The 14,437-nt window shown below is 43.4% G+C and overlaps 1 protein-coding gene across 1 annotated transcript; it reads right to left on the bottom strand.

The window, feature by feature from the left end:
* Positions 1-1,146: 1,146 nt before the first annotated feature.
* GPR135 (G protein-coupled receptor 135) lies at positions 1,147-13,792 on the bottom strand. Its single transcript, XM_033187873.1, has 6 exons — positions 9,309-13,792; positions 6,450-6,651; positions 6,028-6,071; positions 4,323-4,471; positions 1,583-1,663; positions 1,147-1,219 (listed from the first exon to the last, which is right to left on the bottom strand). The coding sequence occupies exon 1, from the start codon at positions 11,045-11,047 to the stop codon at positions 9,548-9,550; it is 1,500 nt and encodes a 499-aa protein (XP_033043764.1). The 5' UTR covers positions 11,048-13,792; the 3' UTR covers positions 1,147-1,219; positions 1,583-1,663; positions 4,323-4,471; positions 6,028-6,071; positions 6,450-6,651; positions 9,309-9,547.
* Positions 13,793-14,437: the final 645 nt, after the last annotated feature.

Genomic DNA, 14,437 nt, shown 5'->3' with positions numbered 1-14,437 from the left:
ATTATTTGAAGGCTTTTTCCACTGTATTTCCTTATACACACAGTACTTCCCTTACCTTTAGGATTTTCTGAACTAAAGGAGGCTGTGCCAAAAACAGAGAGGTCTTTGGTTTGTTAAAGTTTTGGTCCTGCTTTAAATAGGAAGGTTTTTAATCAAGATAGTAAGTTCAAGAGAACACACAAAGCTGTAAAAGCCAGGATGACTATCCTAAAGACTAGATAAAGATGTTTTCAGGTTGGATGAGAGGAGCTTAGAAAATCAAGGAGAGGCCGGGTGCGGTGGTTCACGCCTGTAATCCCAGCACTTAGGGAGGCCGAGGCAGGCAGATCACGTGGTCAGGAGATTCACATCATCCTGGCCAACATGGTGAAATCCCATCTCTACTAAAATACAAAAAATAGCCGGGACTGGTGGAGCATGCCTGTAGTCCCAGCTACTTGGGAGGCTGAGGCAGGGGAATCACTTGAACCCTGGAGGCAGAGATTGCAATGAGCCAAGATCGCACCACTGCACTCTGGCCTGGTGACAGAGTGAGACTCTGTCTCAAAAAAAAAAAAAAAAAAAAAAAAATTAAGGAGAATTTAGATGTAGATAGAGCTTTGAGAAGTGTCCTTGTGCCCTGTGTATTCCTGCCCACCCTTGGTGACTGGCCTGGCTATAGAACGATGGGGCAATGAAGGCTGCATGAGCCACTAATAAGTTTGGGGCACCTGAAAGCAAAGAGGACCTGTGTCTTGATTCCCATGTAGACCTCAGGAAGGCAGCAGCAAGACCTCAGAGTAGAAAACTGTTGCTTGGTTTGTTTTGTGCAGAATTTTCCATTTTGTTTTTTACTGCAACCTATAAGAAGGGGTTCATTTTACACTGAGACCTAGCACACACTCATATATAACTGAAATGTTTTATGAACCCATACTTATTTCTACTATGTGTATTAGTTATTATTATTGTGTAACAAGCTAGCCCCAAATTTAGCAGCTTAAAACAAGTATTCTCTCAAAGCTTCTGTAAGTCAGAAACTTGGAGCAGATTAGCTGGTTAGTTCTCATACAGGTCTCTTAGGGGGTTGTAATTAAGATGTCAGCTGGAGCTACTTCCAAGATGGCTCACTCATATGGGTGTTGGCAAGAGGCCTCAGTTCCTCACCATGTGGGCTCCTCCATAGGGCTGCTGGAGTGTCCTCACAACATGGCAGTTGAGTTTCCCCAGAATAATTGAACTGAGAAAGAGCAACAAGAAATCCACAGTCAATACCGTTTTTTGCCCTAATATTTAAGACATCTTCACTTCTGCCACATTCTATTCATCAAAATGATCACCATAACACTATTTAGGGGGAAGAAAATGCACTCTGCTAAAAAGTTTCAATTTTTCAATCTCCCTAACACTTGAGGATAGCCATGTGATATAGTTCTGGCAATACGATGTAATCAGACATCTCTGGGAAGGTCATGTCTTCCTCATTAGAAAGGCAAAACTTTTTGGGAAAAGCCCTTATTCTCCCTTTTCTCTTTCTTGGAATGGAGAGTGGAGACCTGGAGGTGCAAGTCATCTAGCAAATGTATGTTAATACAAAACCTACAAGTCCAGGATGGAGGCCTGGAAAGCTGTATCTCTGATGGTATTCTTGGGCTGCTCTTCCTTTGGCTTGTTGAGACAACCCCTAATGAGTTGAAAAAAAAAAAAGAGTAATGAGTCACTAAATACAGCTCACACTTAAGGGGAAAAAAATTAGTTTATATCATTTGAAGGGAGGAGTACCAAAGAATTTTACAACTATCAAACTATGTGTGGTGAAATCTGATATGTTTTATTCTGTCCTACACCACTTCAGCTTGTTTTAAATGTTGGTTATAACCCATTACACTAAATTCATGACTTACCATTGGTTGTAACCCACAATGTAAATAGTCTAAAATCACTCTATTGGCAAAACTGCAGGGAAACAATCACACTCACAACTTGATGGTGGAAGTGAAAAATGGTACAACTTATAGAGAAGGTAATGTGGCAATTTGTATTAAATTATAAATGTATTTAGCCTTTGAACCACCACTCCTACCTATGAGATTCTACCATATAGAAATACCTGCACACATACAAAATGTTTTATGTGTAAGTTGCTTCACTGCAGCATCATTTTCCAATAGTATAAAATTATCTCTAATTTCATACTATCGTCGATCAAAAGAAGGTGGCTACATTTTGATATTACCAAATATTTGGATATTTTGATATATCCATGCAGTGGAATACCATGAAGCTATTTAGAAAAATAATAACTTTGACTATATCATAGGGAACAATTTCCAGGATATATTGTTAAATGAAAAAAATCAATGTGCATATAGTATGCTAACTTTTGTGTATAAGAGGGAGAAAATTAATATGTCTTTCCTTACTTTTACATAAAGAAACAAAAAATTAATAAAAAGTGGTTGCCTGAGAAAGGTGAGGACAAGGTGAATAGGGCAGATGTAAGCAAGAAACTTTTAATGTATATTTGTTGAAAGATAGTTTAGCTAAATATAGGATTCTTGGTTGACAGTTTTTTCTTTTAGCACTTTGAATATGTTATCCCTCTACCTTCTGGCCTCCACTGTTTCTGATAAGTCAGTTGTTAATCTTATTGGGATCCCTTGTGTGTGACAGGTTGTTTTTCTCTTGCTGCTTTCAAGGTTTTTCCTTTGTCTTTGTCTCTCAGCATTTTTACTATTTTACTATTTGCTATCTGTGTGTGTCTCTTTGTGTTTGTCTTACTTGGGACTTTCTTGAGTTTCTTGGATGTGTGTGGATTAATTCTTTTAAGACTCAAATTTGGGAAGTTTTCAACCATTATTTCTTCGAATACTTTTTCTGCTCTTTTTTCTCTCTCTTCTTTTTTTTTTGGTAGTCACATTACACATATGTTAATGTACTTAATGGTCTCCCAAAGGTTTTTGAGACTGTATTCATTTTTTCTGCATTTTTTCTCTCTGTTGTTCAGCTTACATAATCTCTATTGAACTATATTCAAGTTTGCTAATTCTTTCTTCTGCCAGTTCAAATTTACTGTTTAGTCCCTGCAGTTAAGTTTTAATTTTAGTTATTGTAATTTTCAACTCAAGGATTTCCACATTTCTTTTTTTATAAATTCTATCTTCTTTACTAATCTCTATTGATGAGACATTTTCAACATGCTTTCTTTTACTTCTTTAAGCATAGTTAAAAAAAATTCTTTGAACACATTCATAATGCCTACTTTAAAGAGTTTGTTAAATTTGCTATCTGATCCCTCTTATGGACAGTTTCTTCTGTTGCCTGCTTTTTTTTCCTGGGTATGGTTCATATTTTCCTATTTCTGTGCATGTCTCATATATTTATAGTTCTTGTGGCTGCAAACTGGATACTTTCAATAGAGAGAACCAGGGAAAAAGACAGCTAAGAAAAACCTTCATGGAGCAACTCTGTAGCAGCTCCAGATACAGGTTTCTACTCCTCCTTCTGTGGGGCTTATTACTGTTGTCTGTTTGTTTATTTATTTGTTTAGTTACTGGGCTATTTTGGGGTAGTCTTTTTGCTCAGTGGTGTGAAGCCTCTGGTGTTGTTCCTCAGAGAACACAGCCTTGGGTATGCCTACAGTCACCCTTAGAGAACAGTGGCTTTAGTAGGGCTCTGTTTGTCTCTTTTCCTGATCACTTCTAGATGTTAGGAGTCACCAATTATTTGCTAATTGCCTTATTGTTTTTGACAATGCTCTAGGGCATAAATTGCTTCACGGTCTGATCCAATTGCAGCGGTAGGTTTTGAGGTTAGTTTAGACCTCAAGAGAGCTCTTTTTAGCTGTCTCTTTTCTGAGTTCTCTCTGGTAAACTAGCTGCCTATGGTTTAGCTTCTATCTCTCATGAAGTTTCTAGCCTCCTCTTAATTGTTTACCACCAAAACTCCACTGTTTTTGAGAATGCCCACAGACTTGAACTTCTTCTTCACACTTTGTTTTAAATAAAATTAGTTCCCTTGGAGACAGCTTCAGGGCTGTCTAAAGGCCTGTCTCTACTCCTATACAAACTCTCTGAGTCATGGCTCTGAACTGTGGGGGCAGGGATGGTGGCCTGCTTTTCTTGGAATGGTTGCTCCAGAAGTAGGGCATTGGGTGGGGGGTCATAACCTCTGGTCTTCTCAGCTTGCCTGTTCAAGCATGAAGTCTCAGTCCTACAAATGAGCTTCTTTGAGAATAATCATGGCTCCAGTATTCCCAGCATGCCACACCCTAGTAAAGCATTTGCTCTATGAGTGGGAGGTAGGTAGAAGAAGACAATCCCCAACTTCTTGGCTGCACTCACCTGGAATTTAACCTCTGCAACATGTAGCCTGAGAGATGTGAAGTTCTTGTAACCTGTCCCTCTGAGGAGAATAAGATAGTCCTGGGATCTCAGAGAAGAAGGAGCCCTGTGCTTTTTTCCACCTGGAATGGAGTCTCTGTCATACTGAGCTGGGAACAGGGAGAGAGTGAGTGGGTTATAATCCAAATGCCACAGACTCACTATTCTTACTGAGTTTTAGTAGATTTTCTCAATTAATGTTTCTCCATTTTCTATATGCATTAGGACAATTTAAAAAGATTTAAAATGATTGTCTTGAAAATAATATTCACCAGTTACACTTGTTTAATTGAGATCCACAGAGCTCTTCACTGCCATTCCAGAAGTGGAACTTCCAATGCATGTTTTATGTATAATTTTGATTTATTGACCCAACAATATCAAAATATATCAAAAATCAAAAATATTTGAAAAATTTTTAAAAAGCAGCCTGTGACCTCCTAACGGGTGTGGTCACAGCCCTCTATGGTTCTGAGGTGGAGTCATGATTTTTTTGTGTTAGAAAGGGGCTCTAAAGTGGTCATTTGAGCTGGGTCCTCTTGGACTTAAGTGGGAAATAATTACTCAGCAAGCCATGGATATAAGGCCAGAGACAGACTGATGGATGCCTTGGCAGATGCCAGGGTGAATGGATGACAGTTGAGGACTTAGGTTCACCAGTGCATTGGCACTAATAAGCCCCTAGAACCTAGATGCTGTCATCTTAAGTTTTGCCATCTGGCAGAGTAAGATGCCAAGTTGCAGAAAAATAATTACTTACTTTCTTATACCACTAAAAGTGTAGACTAGAATTTAGATCAATTGTAAAAGTACAGGCAATTCTTTCGATGAGTTAGCTGACGGAAAGGAACTGAGGGAGAGAAAAGGAGGGAAGAATGGGAATTTTTCTTCTCAAGTGAGAGATTAGGGCATGCTTAAGTGCTCATGGCAGGGATATGGTTCAGTCGGAAGTCTAAGGATACCAGGGAACAGAAACAATAGATAGCATGAGATTCCCGAGGCTGGAGAAGAGACCAGCTTCATTGTAACTGGAAAACTTAGCTGAGAACTAGTACAAATCTAGTTTAGTTAGGTTTGGTGGCTAAAATATGAAGAAATGTGTATCTGATGGCTTCCATTTTCTTGGAGAAGTAGCAACAAAAGTCACATTCCAAGAGGTTAGGGTTGGTTAAATGTTTGAGTGGAGACAGTTTGAAGGGTCACAAAAGGGGGCAGAAGGAGTGAGCTGACACGTGAAAATGCTGAGATTGCCAGCAGGGTGGAAGGGGCAGGCAAGGCTATGGATTCTAAGTGCAGGGGGTACTAATTGATCTGATTCTGTAATTTTTCTCCAATGGTGTTCAGATGTGCTGGAGCAGGAATGGGGAAGTTGGATGACTGGGGTCATCTTGAGTGGAATTTTTCCAGAAAATAACTGCTCAGAAACTCTTCATATGTATTTTTTTAAAAACACACATATATAGTTGTTTTCCAAATCAAAAACAAAATCTTTTCTTTTAAATGTTATGCTGTTTTCCTATCCCTTTGATAGTTGTCTTTATCTTCCTTGGCACTGTCCCAGGTTTCTCATTGTCTTTTTCAAAAGACAGAGGCAGTACAGTATAGCAGTTTAGAGATGACTTCTGGCACCAATCTGCCAGGTGCAAATCTCATGTTTAGTACTTACTAGCTGTGTGATCACATAACATCTCTGTGCCTTGGTTTTCTCATCTGTAAAGTGGGGAGAGTGATAATATAGTATGCCTTCATAAGATTGCTCTAAGGATTAAATAAGCTAATACACCTACTATACAGAGTATTACCTGTTGCTGCATTATTTCCGCCCAAATGAAATACCCAAACGGGAAGCAGAATGAGACATGAAGGATTACATTCTGGCCTTTACATAGTACTCAATATTTAATCCATTCCAGTATTTCATAGCTTTTCTTTCTCCTTTTCCCACGAAGTCACTATAATTGCATACTCATAGTAAGCACACGGAAAGGTCGAAGTCTTAGATTATTTTGAGAATCATTCTTTCTTCACCTTTTGAGGTATTGATTGTCTAAGTATTTACACTGGGTCAAATGGGTGGCCGACTTATACCTGCATATCTCTTGCTTCCAAGTTCATCTCTTTTCTCTGATAGCCTCTTCTGAAAATGCTACACCTTTTCTTCTCCACAAGTAAACTTGTTATGGCTGATTGTTGTTACAAAGCCACAAGGTCCTTGCTGAGGCTGTAAGCCCTCTGCAGATGAGTACCGTGACTTCTACCTTTTAGTAGCCTTAGCTCCCAGGAAGTTGCCCTTATATAAAGTAGGAAACAAAAATGGTAGTTGATGATCATGATGATAATGATGACAGTACCATAACTGATTATTCTTGATTTCCTTACCTGTAGAATTCTGTGGGAATAGAGAGAAAAAACATGGGGTTCTGAGGCCAAACTGACTGCAGTTCAAATCCTAATTCTACCACTAAATAGTTGGATAGCCTTGGATTAAAAACAAACAATTTAGAGCATTGTAAATTGTTCAGTAATTTATGAACAACTTTCTCTTTTTCCCCTCTAATTCTTGCCTACCATGACTCTCAGAGCCACTAACAGAACGGTCTCTTTCACAAGCCATGCTTTTCCTAAAACTTCCTGCCACTGAAGAGGTAGGGCTGGAATTCCTTTTCTTCCTTAAAGTTCTTCCTGCCATCACCTTGTCACTTCCAACCTCTCAGATTTTTCCTTCACTCACCAGGTAGGTTTTTTCTATATCACGTTTATTTTTCAATGCCTTCCTTCAATTCTTCTTCCCAGGCAACACACTATTTTGCAACACATTCACCTCCTTACTCTTAAGATCTCTAACTCTCTGCCCTTTATTCACAACTGTACTTCCTATTCTATGATATCTTTTAAATTGGAAGACTTTATCATTTCTCTCTAAATCCCAAAAGTGACTCGGTGTCAAAAAATACACAATTTTTTGCCTTTAACAGTCAAATACTACAGATACCTGTTTTTGTTAGTACAGCTGCATGAAGTCTGTATATGCTTTATAAAATAAGGGCTAGAGGGGAGAGATTATCTCATCTACTTTGTACTACATCGAGTGTAGTACACAATTTACAAACGTCTGATTTGTGATGATACACTGAGAAGCAGAAAAAATTAAAACATCTTTAGCTCTGACATGAATCATATATTTCCACCTTTGATTACAAAATAATGACATGCACCCACCTGTCAAACAAAGAAATACTTAAAAACATATTTAAATACTTTACAGGAAGAAAATGCTGGCTATTTCACATTGAAATCTTCATACAACAGCTAATGTCTTTTCACATCTACTGTAAATAACTTGTTCAATTAAGGCTATGAAATATTGAAGAAAAGAGGGGTAGGATGGAGGGAAAGAAAGAGGGAAAAATAACATTTTTTAAAATTCAGAGTAAATGATCCTGTGTATAGTTGTATTTAAAATTAGAAAGTTCACCTACACAAATCCTGAATTACGTTTTTGAATTATTGCAAAACCATCTTTTTTGCTAAGATAGATATTTAAAAAGCATCTTTGATTTACATATTTCTAAAGACATTTTCAGTTTGCTTGAAGTTCTTCTCCAACTTTATGCCTGTGTTTTAATACCCTGTTACATATAGTCCCACACCTATTCTCCCTTTAATACTACATTATCTTTGACAAGTCATAGCTATAAAGCAACCATCAGCTCTTTTAAAAAACACAAAATGGCCGGGCGCGGTGGCTCAAGCCTGTAATCCCAGCACTTTGGGAGGCCGAGACGGGCGGATCACGAGGTCAGGAGATCGAGACCATCCTGGCTAACACGGTGAAACCCCATCTCTACTAAAAATACAAAAACTAGCCGGGCGAAGTGGCGGGCGCCTGTAGTCCCAGCTACTCGGGAGGCTGAGGCAGGAGAATGGCGTGAACCTGGGAGGCGGAGCTTGCAGTGAGCTGAGATCCGGCCACTGCACTCCAGTCTGGGCGACAGAGCGAGACTCCGCCTCAAAAAAAAAAAAAAAAAAACACAAAATACACCAAATTTCTAAATGTAGAAGAGTAAGATCTTCTCGGAAAAGTCTATGCTAATTCCAAGTATAGACTTTTCAAGAGGCTGCTTCTCAAAATAGTTATAGAATTTCTCTTTGGAATCGTTTTCAGTTAGCTAAAAGCCACATAGGAAACCCAACCTTGTGGCTTTATAGAGGTCTCATTTAAAAAAATAATAATAATTTAAATAAAGTGGCATGACTCACCTTATTCAATCAGCTTGACTTCAAATTATATTTTTGGCTATATCCAAAAATCAAATTTACCTCAAAAGACAAAGATTTTCTACAATGAAAATTTTTTTTTTAATGTGAAAGCATTCTGAGCAGCATCCCAAAATTTATCGGAAATAAAAGTAGCAGGTTAGAGTAAGGATAAAGCTTCAAAGTTTTCCAAGGAAGATCATTTTGGGGATATGATGCTAGTAGAAGGAATGTTAATTTTTACATATAATCTTGGAAAACATTTAAAAACACATTTATGTTCATACTTCTATTTGTCCTTCAGATGGTTGAATTTTATCTAATAATAACCACCTTTTCAAAATCCTAAAATGATTTTAAATGAGTTAAATGAATTAACAATTTTCCACAAAGGTTATTGGGGGTGGGGTGAGGAAGTGCACCAATGTGTGTAAGGATAAGACTTTTCCACTTGCAATCTAAGCACCCAAAGCATGTCAGAGGTGCAAGCTCTAGAAGCTAAAGTTTTGTTGGATGCTAGCGATTTAGAGGGGCTTTCAAGCAGCTCTGAGGGTCTCCATTCATTCCTGAAATTCTAGGTAGTTGAACAATACTAGCTGCATTCAATGTTTTGTTTGTTTCACAGTGTGGTCCTGTAATATGAGCTTTTCAGTTATAGTGAATGTTATTTTTGTCATTTTTGGCACTTACAGTTCACAATGCTTGGTTATGTGGTTTAAGATTGTTTTAATTTTTGCATTTTACATTCCTTTTGGCACTTTTGAAGAAGGGACATTGTCTTTTATGTTGTTTGCGGAAAGTGGTAAGCCTCCCCCGCCTCCAGCTTTAAATGTTTGGCTTTATGAAATCCACGACTCTCCCCCAGAATCTTCCATCATTAAATAATGCGAGTGGAAATTTGCCTTCATAAGCTGGCCATCCCAACCGTCTTAGAGGCTGGTATCCCCAGTTTCGGATTTAGGCTGTTTGGTCTCTGCCGTCACAGGCTCTGGTGGACCCTCTCGGCAGAAAAGTACAACTGGATTTTTGCGGGCCCACATGGCCATGTCCCCTCCCACTCCGCTGGCCGGGTTGGAAGAGGACATCCTGCTGCAGGACCCCAGCCGGTTGGCATAGCGGTTTCGAAGGCGATTGCGGCTTCTGGCTTGCAGACCCGGGGCCTGGCTAGGCAGGAAAGTGTCCACATTCCTAGTCCGGTAGCCCTCCTCGCGGTTGCGCCCTAGGAGCATCGAAATGTTGGGATTGCGGATGGCGTAGATGACAGGGTTGATGGCCCCATTGGCCCAGGTCAGCCAGACTGCCACCACGTTGAGGAGCGAGGGGGCCTGCACCGTCTGGGCCTGCCGGGCGACGGCCAGCAGCACCAGGAAGCAGTAGGGCCCCCAGCAGCAGATGACGAAGACGATCATGATGAGCACGGTGGTGGCCGTGCGCACCTCACTGAAGAAGCGCAGCACGCGCGCGTAGGTGTTCACAGGCCGCACGCGCACGTCCGACAGGCGCACCGTCTTGCAGATGTGGTAGTGGCAGAAGCACATGAGCAGGAAGGGCAGCAGGTAGCAGGCCACCACCAGCCCCACGCTGAAGGCCGCGCCCAGCTGCGCGGGATCCGGGGAGGTCCGGTAGAGGCAGCTGTGGAAGCTCTGCGCCGCCGCGAGTTCCCGGGGCGCCCCAAGCAGCTCCCAGGGCAAGGAGAAGCCCAGGGCCGCCAGCCAGGCGCCCGCCAGCAGCTGCAGCGCGCGGTGGCGGCCGATCTTCTCCCGCGGCGGCCGCACGATGGCGCAGTAGCGGTCCAACGAGATGAGCGCCACGCTGAGCGTGGACACGATGCCAAAGCAGGAGCTGAAGAAGCGGCTGGCAGCGCAGAAGCCGCGCCAGGGCCCCGCGGCGGCGGCAGGTGCCGAGCCCCCGGGCGGCGTGAAGAGGTCCAGGAAGGCGGCGGGCAGGCAGAGCAGCGCAGTGAGCAGATCCGATAGGGACAGCGACAGGATGAAGGCGTTGGTGACGGTGCGGAGCTGCCGGTGCTTCACGATCACCCCCATCACCGCGCAGTTGCCCAGACTAGACAGCAGGAAGATGAGCAGGAGGACGAGCGCCTGGGCCGCCACCGCAGCTCCGTGCGATAGCAGCGGCGCCGCCTCCGGGCTCAGGAGCTGCCTCACCGCCGCCCCCGCCTCCTGCGCTGCCCCGGACCCGCCAAGGCCGCCGCCACCGGGAGCGGCAGCTGTGCCGCCACCGCTTGCGTCGCTCAGGTTCCCCAGCGCCGCGGCCACCGCGGTCGCCACGGTGCTGATGGAGACCACGGCTGCCGTGGCCGCGGAGGAAGTCCCGCCAGGCGGGCCGGCCGCGGAGGGGGCGCCGGGGTGCGGGCTGCCCAGTAAGGCCATGCTCGCTGGTGGGCGGGCCGGCGGCGGCGGCGGCTCCTCCATGGGGCCCAGTGGCGGCCGCGGATCTGCTCATCCCGCAGCGGGGGCGGCGGCCGCTAGGTCGGAGGGGTGGCTCAGGGCCGGGGGCTAGCGGCCGCTGCGGGGTGCTGGGCTCGGCCGGAGGGGTGGCGGTCTCTGGGGACCCGGCGGAGCCTTTGACGTGTGTTCCGAACGTTGCCGAGGGAACCGCGTGTTTACGCAGGAGCGCGGGGCGGGACGCCAATCCAGTACCAGCTGCAAAGCCGGCCCATGATACTGCGCCTCCGGAGGTTACTGGCCGGAGGCTTCGGGTTTACGAGAGTGCCAGATCTACCTGCTCAGGGACTACTGTCCGGCCAGATAAAGCGTGAGTGGCATGCAAACAAATGACCACATTCAGCGAAAGTTCACTCTTGCTCTCTTTTGTAGGGTACAAATGTTCTACAGGCAGGCCTTTTAGGGAGCGGGGCGGGGGGTGCTTTGCTTCCTGTGGGTGCTTTTGGTATATACAGGTGGGAAAGGAATCTAGAACGTGAAGTGAAAGAAAAATCTAGAAGTCTACATCCAGACATCTTCAACTTGAGAAGTCGACTAATTTAAACCAATAATTCTCAAACTTGAGCTAACAGAAAATTCACATAGAGGGAGTGTTAAAATACAAGTGACGAGGTCTCAACCCCAGCGTTTTGGATACGTCTGGGGAAGTGCCCAAGAATTTGTATCTCTAACGGGCTCACCGATGGTGATGATGATGCTGGTTCCAGGACCACACTTTGAGAACCACTGATGTCAAGAGCTTCATAAAACGCAGATTCCCTGGCTGACAGAATTATTGAGGACGGGCCCATGACTCTAAACCCCCTACGTGATTCTGATACAGGTGCTCTGAGGAGCTAGGATATGCATCTTCTTTAGATGTTACTTCATTTCCATGGGCCTGGACCTTAGGCCCCTACTGGCTGATAAATGGGGGGAAAGGGATTGGTGCTTTGTCCTGCTAGCAGCCTTCATCTGTTCTCAGGAATGGGGTGTGTTTTGAGTCTAAGATGCTGCCAGCCTGGCAATCATCACAGATGCAGCTCCAGGTATCTGGCTGGGAGATACAGGGAAAAGAAAGGCAGGGCTACCCAGGGAAGTTGCATCTCAAGTTTCTGGGCACAGCCCCTAATGGGGAAAAGTGTGATAAACCCTTAGGTTAACTAACCCTGGGCTCTTCTCTAAAGCAGTGGTTCAGAGTATGGACGTTGGACCAGCAGCATCAACATCCCCTGGAAACCTTGAGACATACAAATTATGAGGCCTACAGTGCATAGGATACCCCTGATCTATTGAAACTCCTGTGGTGGGGCCCAGGCACCTATGTTTTAACAAGCCCTCCCAGTGATTCTGATGCACAAATTTGAGAAACACTGCTCTAAAGAATGACTAGTACATGTGTAGGTCTTAGAATCAATGGTATTAGTATTTGGAGTGCTTATTTCATTCAGAAAAAATATCCTACAGGAAATTTACAGTATAAATAGAAGAACATTTAAGGTGGCAAACCAAAACTCAGTTTCTCAGCCTCAGCGTCATGGACTTTTTGGGCCAGATAATTCTTTATTGCAGGGGCCATCTATACACTGTAGGATGTTCAGCAGCATCCCTAGCCCCTACCTACGAGATTCCAGTAGCACCTCTCCCAGCTGTGACAACTAAAAATGTCTTCAGATATTGCCAAATGTCCTCTTGGGTTCTGTCAACCCCAGCTTAATCTAGACTGATTTCATCTTAATTTTGTCAATCAAGGCAAAAATATAATTATCATACATTAATTTATTTAGCAAACACAATCTTCTAAGATTGTGCTTAGTTTTAGGAAACAACAAATAAGATAGGAAACCCAGCCCAAATAAGCTTAAGTCACAGGCCAACACAGTATATTACAGTGTCCTAAATATTGTCTTAAAAATATGTGAGTGAAATTATTTGGAGGTAACTAACTCTTCTTGACGAAGACTTTGTACAAGAGGTGACATTAGACTTTTTAGAAAAAGAAGAAAGGGGAAGAACATTTGATGCATGTGCAAAGTCTTGAGGTTAGTGTTAAAATGAGCAGTGTGTGAATTCTAGGATATTGGAGATGGGGAGTGAAGAAGGAAATAAATGATCAAAGTGTATTGGGGCCACCTTATGATGGGCCTTGTAGGCCATGCTCTGGAGACTAAACTTCATCAGGGGAGGAGGGGCTAATAGCACAAGGGAGGACTGTGAGCAAGTGGATGGTTCAGAAGGACCAGAAGGACTGCACTCTCCTGGTTCCTTCCTTCCTCGTCTTTCTCAGTGTCCTCTCCTCGTCCATTTCATCCTCTTCCACTTGCCTTTACATGCTGGAGTTCATCAAAGCCCTGTTCTCAGCTCCTCTGGACTCCCCCCTCAGCCCCATCTCACTCACATCCAGGACTTGAAAGATTATCTATATATTCATTATTCAAATTATGTCTGTGGCCCCAACCTACATGCCATGCTACTTGGCATCTCTCCTTCATGTGCCAGTGGTGCATCAAATGGGTGCATGATCCTCTTCCTACTTCCCCTGAAAAACTTGGTCCTTAATACTCTGTATCTCAGAATATGGTAGAACCATCCTTCTAGCTTTTAAGCCAAAAACTTAAGAGTTTTCCTTGATAAATCCCTCCTCCTTACCACCAGTCCACATCCAATTCATCAACCAAGACCTACGGATTTTAGTTGCAGACTATCTTTGCATCCATTCACCTCCTCCATCCTGAATCTTGGCTCTCATCCTCTCTTTGGACTACTGTTGTCACTGTTGTCCTAACTGGTCTTCCCACATCCAGTCCCTACATTGTAGGCAGATAGGCATAATGCTCTTAAAAAAAAATTCTTCATGCCACTTACTTATTTAAACTCCTCCAATCAGGCCAGTGTAGTGGCGTGTGCCTGTAGTCCCAGGTACTTAGGAAGCTGAGAAGGGAGGATCGTTTGAGCCCAGCAGTTAGAGGCCAGCCTGGACAACATAGTGAGACCATGTCTCTTAAAAAAAAAATCCTATTGGCTTTCCCCATTTATTTTAGAATAAGGACCCCAATCCTTAATATTTCCTGTGAGGCACTGCATGATTTGACCCCTGCTTCCTCTGTAGTCTCATTCGGTACCACTTTCCTTCTTTTTTGCTGTGTTCCTGCCACACTCGGCTTTTATGACTTCCTTAAACCTACCATCTTAGGGCGTTTGCACTTGCTATCCCCTCTGCCTGGAAAGCTCCATCTTCCTCTTTCCTTCCCTAGCATCCCCATCTTCGCATTAAAGTTGGTCCATGGAGGAAGCCTCCCTTGACTGATACCCTCCTCTCCCCATGTATTGGGCCAAGTTCCCCTGTTAGTTTCACAGCACTCTGTATTTTCCATTGTA

This window comes from Trachypithecus francoisi, unplaced genomic scaffold (assembly GCF_009764315.1).
Source record: "Trachypithecus francoisi isolate TF-2019V2 unplaced genomic scaffold, Tfra_2.0 Lachesis_group3, whole genome shotgun sequence".
NCBI lineage: Eukaryota > Metazoa > Chordata > Mammalia > Primates > Cercopithecidae > Trachypithecus > Trachypithecus francoisi.
Note: the sequence above shows the minus strand (reverse complement) of the source record. Positions and strands in the feature narration are given on the sequence as shown.